We start from the raw sequence: 8,559 nt of genomic DNA, 5'->3' as shown, positions 1-8,559 counted from the left end.
AGAATGATCATAATTAAATTTCCAAGGCAATAAAAATCCCTGTCTACAAATTTATTTCCATAGGGGCTTTGGATCGATGGCGTGGACCCCACCTGAAAGTGACACCCTTGGATCTCACGGGTTTCAGTGTCAAACCTCATTTAATAAGTCACCCCATCTCCCACCCTTAATTTCCACCATCCAATTCTCCAATCTCCTTCTTCATAAATTAACGGCTGTGATCTATTTGACCCTACTACTACTTTATGACCATTCTCGACTCGGTTACAAGTCAATATTTCTCTCACTCCCAAATTAAAAAATTGCCCATTACCAAACATGCCATCTCTCAAAAAGTACTAAGTGTTACTATTATTTCTATTTAATTAGTATAGTAGTACTCTTTCTAATAAATTTAATATTAAAATCACATAATTGTACGTACTACTTAGTAATTGAGATTCTTCAAAATAAAGAGAATAACTCTCAGGTAATTTAGTGAATTCTGAAAGGCAATAAATTGTGTTTTTGATAAATGTTAATACAACAATTTTATACGGTAGTAATATTTTTTATATCAACAAAAACTAAATATAATTTCATCTGAATAATCTATTTATTTTTTAATGTAAATATTTATCACTTAGATTATCAAGATTACAATTTTTAAAGAAAAGCTTAACAAGATTACGAATTGGGTTAAGCCAATTTGTATAAGAAAATTGGATATCATATGCCCATGAGGTCTTGGGTCCTGTCCACAAGGAAATTTAACTCATTTTTACTCTATATATACTTCTAACGTCATATATTGCAACAATAATATATGCGTTACTTTGACGAAATTTCTACTAACGTTGGCATTGAAGTTGCTTTTAGAAGTACCTATCAATTTTCCACGATATTTCAGTCACATTGAAACAACAGTTGAATTCAGAAAAAAAAAATTAAAAAAATTGAACTTCAAATACTTCACAGTCCACCTTAAACATATCATTCACATTCATCTAAGATAAAAATCAATCACTAATTTTAATTAGATAATAGTATTAATAGAAACATTAAAAGCCTTATCTTTTTATAAAGCTGTTTTTCATTTTCATCACATCCAGCATCGATCTCAATCCAAACTCTTTCTTTTCACACCCTATGAGTAACTCAAACCTGACATCATCCAACACGGCGCGTGTATCCCACTCTCTTCCTTGGAAGACGTAAGGAGGCAGGAAGCGCGTGGGAGAGGAACTGAGAGGAAAAAAAGGTTTGACTTTGGTGAAGGGTGTGGGAAACGTTTAGAATGGCCATTAAGAAAGCACCACGTGGAGCGTAACAGCCGACGTAGTAAGTGTTGCTGATCGGTTTCTGTCAACCCGCATTTACCATTCACAGTAAATTTATTAAATTAAATTAAATTAACCCATTTATTACAACACACTATGAATTGAATGAATGAATATGAGCATTATATGAAGAGAGAGAGGAACGTAGAAAAGAAAACTAGGATAAGGTAAAGGAGGAGAAAAAGAAAGAGAAAGAGAGAAAGGGACTCTGTCCCCTTTTGTGTGCGTGTGTTGTGTCAACTGAGTGAACTCTCAAGTGAACTAACATCACCAAAAAAACCACTCTCTTGCAACCTCCTCATCACATTGCTCCTTCTGGTATTCCATATAACTTATTAACTTTGATTTTTTTCTCTCTTTAATTTTTTCTATTCTTCCGATCATGTAACATGCTAAAAAATAATTTGTAAGATTCTGGTTGGTTGGTTTTGTAGGGAATCTTTTTCTCTTGTTTTTTTCTGGGTTGAATGAGAATAATGTTTTGATAGTTTAAAGCTTTTTATTTGTTTGGTTTCTGATATGGGAAAGTTTTGTTGTGGGGTGTTAGAGACAGGTTTGGCTCAACTGAAGTAAGGTTTGGTTATCTTATTACCTTATCTCTCACCACATTTAAAAACACACAAAACACAGTTACACAAGTGAAGTGTGGTTTTGGGAAGCAAGAATGTATGGGGATTGCCAAGTTATGTCAAGTATGGGAGGGAACGTAGTAGTAAACCCAGACACCCTCTTCTCTTCCTCGATCCAGAACTCTAGCTTCAACTTCATCCCCACCATGCCCTTTCAACCTTTTCCTTCCATGGTAATTAATTATTATCAACCAGTTTTCTTCTCTTTTTTTTTTTCTTCTGCTTTTTGCTAAATCTCTCTTCTGATCACTTTCCTTGCCATTAATTTCCACTTGCACAAAACAGAAAGAAGAAGATGGGATCTTGCGAGGGAAGGAAGAGATTGAGAGTGGATCAGGGAGTGAACAATTAGTTGAAGACAAGTCAGGGAATGAACAAGAGAGTCATGAACAACCCACAAAGAAGAAACGTTATCACAGGCACACTGCTCGCCAGATCCAAGAAATGGAAGCGTGAGAACATACATTCTTCTATCTTTCTAGATCTCTTTTTTTTTTTTTTCTCTTTCCTTTGTGATGAAACTGAAACTTAAGGTTTTAATTTGTTGTTCATTGTTGCATGTGTAATGTTTTTCGTTTAATCTATAAATATTAATTGTTAGCATTATTAATTTTTGTAAGTTGAAAATTCGAACTGCAATCTTTTTTCCTTTATCACTAAACTAACCTTATATTTTTTTGGCAGTTTGTTCAAGGAATGTCCACACCCGGATGATAAGCAGAGACTGAAACTGAGCCATGAATTGGGTCTTAAACCGCGCCAGGTCAAGTTCTGGTTCCAGAACCGTCGAACCCAGATGAAGGTACGCTGAAAACTTTATTATTATTACTTACAATGCTTCTTCAATCTCAGCCTCCATTAAAAACGTTCACTTTAACGATAGTAATAATATTCGAAACCCTAAACTGCAGTAGTACATGCTCTTAATTCCACCCACTTAATTGAAAGTCTCTCACTACATTTTACTACAGCACGTTTCCCAATGAAACTGCCTTTCCTTGGCTTTTGCATTAAAACTTTCCTATGCCCTAATAAAAACAGCTACACAGCCAGTGAGAGATAAAATATTAAGAAAATAAATTTTAAAAAATATAGTATCAATAATCAATAGTAAATAAAATAAAAGAAAAGAGGAAGAGTGGAAGACTCTCATTTACTTGTGGTTCTTGGTATGTCCATCATACAGTCTGTAATCCATTAATGTACGCATTAAACCCTACCTGTCACAAGTGGTCTCAAACGCTACTCATATTTATTGCTATTATCATTACGGTTTTTAGGGTTTGAATAAGGGTCTTCTATTACTCCTAGCTTCATAAAATTTTTAAAGCATTTATTTACGTTTTAGGATTACACGAATTATATACATGAAGATAGTATTCATCATCATTACTATACATGTTACTACTGTAGTATGTTATAACATTATGAAACATACGGAAGAATTTTTGGACTTTTTGAACTAACTATTAATTTTTGTTTGATTTTTTTTTTTTTATAATTTGGGGACATAGGCACAACAAGACCGTGCAGATAATGTGATACTTAGAGCTGAGAATGAGTCTCTTAAGAGTGAGAATTATCGGTTACAAGCTGCACTGCGTAACGTAATTTGTCCCAACTGTGGTGGCCCATGCATAATGGGTGCTGATATGGGCTTGGATGAACACCAAGTTCGCATTGAAAATGCCCGTTTAAGAGAAGAGGTATATTTTATTGCATAACTTCAATTCAATATGGAACGTAGTTGATTAAGTTTCCTTCTGATATAAAGAGTATGAACCTTCTTAAGGTTTGGAAATGAGTTTAATGTATAAGGAGTTTTTATATATACTATTAATTAATAAAAAAATCATTCATAAATAATTCTTAAAAATAATTATTATAAAAATTAAGAAATTAACATATATATTGTCGATCCATATTAATATAATATAATTATTTTAATGGTACTTTTTTCTTATTCATAACATTGCCTTAGTTTTGATTTGGTATGTTGTGGTCATGCATGAATTGTTCCATTAAGCATAACTTAAGTATATGATTTAATTTTTCCAGTAATATAATATTTTTTATCAATAAATATTAGTTATTAATTATTAGTTGTTTTTATTAGTCGGAAGGATTTTCTCATTTCTCCCAGTAAGTTGAATGTTAATTTTGCAGTTAGAACGCGTGTGTTGTCTCACAACAAGATACACTGGGCGTCCAATACAAACAATGGCAACAGGTCCTACTCTAATGGCCCCTTCATTGGATTTGGACATGAGCATATACCCAAGGCACTTTGCGGATACCATTGCTCCTTGCACTGAAATGATTCCTGTGCCAATGTTGCCTCCCGAAGCTTCACCTTTTTCTGAGGGTGGTATCCTAATGGAAGAAGAGAAGTCTCTGACCTTGGAGCTTGCCGCTTCCTCCATGGCTGAACTTGTGAAGATGTGTCAGACAAACGAGCCACTTTGGATTCGAAGCACTGAGAGTGAAAGGGAAGTGCTCAATTTTGAAGAGCATGCAAGGATGTTTGCTTGGCCTCAGAATCTCAAGCATCGAAGTGAGCTAAGGACTGAAGCTAGCCGTGACACTTCTGTGGTTATAATGAATAGTGTAACTCTTGTTGATGCTTTCCTTGATGCTGTAAGTGAATATTGTTGAATTTTTTTAACATCCTTTTGATTTCTATTAAACTTTTACTTTCATATGAAAAATACAAGTGTCAAATAAGAAGTCTCATATCTTTCTTAGTTACACGAAAAAAATGCAATGTCTTTCACCTTAATCTTTTTATTTTACAAAAGTTTCACTGTATTTATAATTTTCTTACACTACTTTCTACTATTTCTTTTAGCGGAATAAAAAGTATGGTAAATGATACTTTTGTAACATTTACAAAGTTATAGACTGAAAAAAAAAAGTCCTGTGAAGTTAAACTTGTTTTTCCTTTTTCTTTTTTCCCTTCTATTTCCATACGTTTTTCTGATGACTTTGTCTTTTTTACATTTTAAATTTTAGCAAAAATGGATGGAATTGTTTCCTACAATCGTTTCAAGAGCAAAAACTGTCCAAATCATATCTTCTGGTGCTTCCGGTCTTGCAAGCGGGACTCTTCAGCTGGTAGGTGTCACATAGCTGTGTAAACATATTTAATTACTAGCATCATCATAGTATAGTTTAGGTAGATTATTATTGATATATATTGCTTGTTGTTTTACAGATGTACGCAGAATTCCAAGTTCTTTCTCCTTTGGTGTCCACTCGTGAGACTCATTTTCTTCGGTATTGTCAACAAAATGCTGAGGAGGGAACCTGGGCCATTGTTGATTTTCCTGTTGATAGCTTTCACCAAAATTTTCACCCTTCTTATCCTAGATACTGCAGGAGGTCCTCTGGCTGCGTGATTCAAGATATGCCAAATGGGTATTCAAGGGTAATTCCTATTTTCCAAAGTATTGTTATGTATGTGTTCAAAATTTTACAAGCTTGGTGCTTCTAATGATTTCATTTCCAACATTTTTTGGCGTACGTGTCTAATTTAATCGTTTTTTTTTTGGACTATATGTGTAAATGTAGGTAACATGGGTTGAGCATGCAAAAGTAGAAGAGAAGCCTGTGCATCAGATATTCTGCAACTATGTGTACAGTGGAATGGCATTTGGAGCACAGCGTTGGTTAGGAGTTTTGCAGAGACAATGTGAGAGGGTCGCAAGCCTCATGGCCAGAAACATATCAGATCTTGGAGGTTCTCTTAATTTTATCTACCTTATCTTAAGAATTGCATTAACTTAAATTAACTCTCTCTCTCTCTCTCTCTCTCTATATATATATATATATATATATGTATATATATATACATATAATTAACAAGGAAACTGTGGATGAAAAAGTACTACTTCACCTAAAACTAGGCTAGGAAATAGGAAACCGGATAGTCCTAGGATAAAATAAATAAAATTTTAGGTCTATTAACCTTGTTATTAGTTTTTTAAAGTAAAAATTTCACACATATTAATTAAAATGCCTTACAAATCACTCTATTCTCTTAAAAAAATAATTTTTCAATTTTTAATGTAAGATTCACTTTTTGTTGGACCGATCCTCCTAATTTAAAAAAATATAAAAAAATAAATAATAATATATAAACACTCACATATTATATATAATTAGTTATAATTAGTTGACACTCTTTATTTCTCTCTTTTCATCACACATTCACACCAGACTACTTATAGCATATATATTCCTTTCTCTTCTATCTCTTTCTATCTGTCTAAATGTAAATTAGCACAAGATGTCCATGAAGAGTTTTTCAACAAATATGCATATATGTTACATTAACATGTGACACATATATGTTGTGTATTATAATTTGCAGCGATACCTTCGCCAGAAGCGCGAAAGAACTTGATGAAGCTAGCTCAAAGAATGATAAAAACGTTTAGCCTTAACATGAGTACCTCTGGTGGTCAATCATGGACAGCCATATCAGATTCCCCTGAAGACACTGTTAGAATCACAACTAGGAAAATCACAGAGCCTGGACAACCTAATGGCGTGATTCTAAGTGCAGTTTCAACTACTTGGTTGCCCTATTCTCACACCAAGGTCTTTGATCTCCTCAGGGATGAACGCCGCAGATCTCAGGTAGTGCAAACCCTTTACAATTCAATATTCAACTCTTAATCCATTGCATTTTTTAACGGTTAACTGATGAATATCCACTTTCTTTTTTCTTTTTTGTCAGATGGATGCTCTTTCCAATGGGAACTCATTGAATGAAGTGGCTCATATTGCAAATGGCTCACATCCAGGAAACTGCATTTCTCTTCTTCGCATAAATGTAAGATCATTGTCCGAATTAATGGAGTATTGTTCTCTGATAGAAATCACCTTTTTCCCTGTCCCCTTCTTGTCTCTCCTATAGAAGAAAAAAATATGTGCTGATTTGGATCCATTGCACCCTCATCAAAAGTTGCTCTATCTAGACTTTCTATTTGTTGTTACACTAACGAAAAATATTTAAAAAATAAAACTTAGATGTAATGCCATAGGTCCTTTTTTTCAATATTGAAGTTTGACTTCCAAAATAAGCTTGACATCTAGGTAAATTAAAATTTCAATTTTAACGAAAAATTGGAGAACACTCTCAAAGGAAAAACTAACAACCAATAGAAAAATGTTTTTTCTTATAGTAATTTTTTTTTTTCATTTCGGAATCAAATATAATATCAAAGGTTTATAATAACTGGTTCATCATCTTAAAAATCAACTGAACTAGTTAGACTCCCTTCACAACTTGTACTGGATTGAATACCAAATTGTGAAATTTTTAATTTGATGTGAAATGGTCTAATTAGAATGCAAGTGAAAGGTTCTCTATTCCAAACCTTAGGTTATTGTTACATATATATGCAGGTAGCGAGCAACTCATCCCAGAACGTAGAGCTAATGCTGCAAGAGAATTGCACCGACCAATCTGGAAGCATAGTAGTGTACACAACCATCGACGTGGATTCGATCCAGCTAGCCATGAGTGGTGAGGACCCTTCTTGCATTGCACTTCTTCCCCAAGGCTTCAAGATAGTGCCAATGTCATCACCACCCAACAACGTTGACACACCCATCATCGATGCCGCAACAAACTCATCATCAGAGCCTCCTCCATCTCTCAACAACAACAACTCAGGTGGTTGCCTCCTGACAATGGGGCTGCAGGTTCTCGCGAGCACGATCCCTTCTGCAAAGCTCAACCTCTCGAGCGTCACCGCTATCAACAATCACCTTTGCAACACCTTGCACCAGATTGAAGCTGCTCTTTCTTCTTCTAGCTCCCATGAGAATGGCAATGGCTCTTTCCTTTGCACTGAACCCACCAAGCAGTGAAAAAAAAAAGTAATCACTTAGATGATTAATTCCTACCTACCCGTGTTTTGTTTCCTTCTTTGTGTACCCTTTTGGATTTTATGGGACTTTGTAGTGTTAGCTTTTTGTGTGGATCGATCAAGGAGTACCAAGAAGACGAAGAAGAACTATTATTATGCTTTGTGCTAGAAGAGAAGAATGAGGGTAAGAATGTTTAGAATAATTTAAGATGTGATTGAGTAGGGATTATTAATTAGGTAGGGAAGTGTGTTAGAAAACTAGGTTGTGTGTGTGAGGGTGTGGTAAGAATATTTGAGAAACAATGTGGAATGGCATGAATTTATGTGTGTGAGGGACTGAGGGAGTCAAGAGCGAACCAGATAGTACCCTCGGCTTTCTAGTGATCAGAGATGACCTCACCAGTGAGTAAGGGTGCTGTGGTTCGGGAATTGACTCTTGTTTCTATGTCAGCCTCTATAGTACTGTGTTCATTTCAATATTGCTTATCATCATGATTCAAATTGGATTTGACTTATAATTCTCTTGTTTACATTCTGTATCTTCGTTTCCGCCTTCCTTTTCTTTTTAAACCTTTTTCTGATTTATTCTTTCACGGTTTCACCACTCATTCTTTTATACACAAGCACAACATAATTATCCATTCCAAGATTTTAAATTGATGCACAACAGTGTGGAATGACATTTATGTCCGACCCTCGCCGGGTCATGATTTCATCACCATCTTTGACATT

The 8,559-nt window shown here is 34.7% G+C and overlaps 1 protein-coding gene across 1 annotated transcript; it reads left to right on the top strand.

The window, feature by feature from the left end:
* Positions 1 to 1,472: 1,472 nt before the first annotated feature.
* Positions 1,473 to 8,357, top strand: LOC114425737 (homeobox-leucine zipper protein ROC3-like). The gene is made up of 12 exons (XM_028392688.1): positions 1,473 to 1,637; positions 1,869 to 2,121; positions 2,234 to 2,400; positions 2,633 to 2,750; positions 3,463 to 3,654; positions 4,115 to 4,585; positions 4,961 to 5,062; positions 5,163 to 5,375; positions 5,519 to 5,687; positions 6,321 to 6,589; positions 6,690 to 6,785; positions 7,361 to 8,357. Exons 2-12 carry the CDS (start codon positions 1,984 to 1,986, stop codon positions 7,826 to 7,828), a joined length of 2,403 nt encoding a protein of 800 aa, XP_028248489.1. The 5' UTR covers positions 1,473 to 1,637; positions 1,869 to 1,983; the 3' UTR covers positions 7,829 to 8,357.
* The last annotated feature ends 202 nt before the right edge of the window (positions 8,358 to 8,559 follow it).

The sequence above is a fragment of the Glycine soja genome, chromosome 9 (genome assembly GCF_004193775.1).
Source record: "Glycine soja cultivar W05 chromosome 9, ASM419377v2, whole genome shotgun sequence".
Classification (NCBI taxonomy): domain Eukaryota; kingdom Viridiplantae; phylum Streptophyta; class Magnoliopsida; order Fabales; family Fabaceae; genus Glycine; species Glycine soja.
The sequence above is the reverse complement of the archived record's forward strand: the minus strand, read 5'-3'. Positions and strand labels throughout refer to the sequence as shown.

Coding starts and splice junctions, on each gene's coding strand:
- LOC114425737 (XM_028392688.1), top strand. CDS start 1,984: ATGTATGGGGATTGCCAAGTTATGTCAAGTATGGGAGGGAACGTAGTA. Junction 2,751..3,462: donor ACCGTCGAACCCAGATGAAG/GTACGCTGAAAA, acceptor TTGGGGACATAG/GCACAACAAGACCGTGCAGA. Junction 5,063..5,162: donor CAAGCGGGACTCTTCAGCTG/GTAGGTGTCACA, acceptor GTTGTTTTACAG/ATGTACGCAGAATTCCAAGT.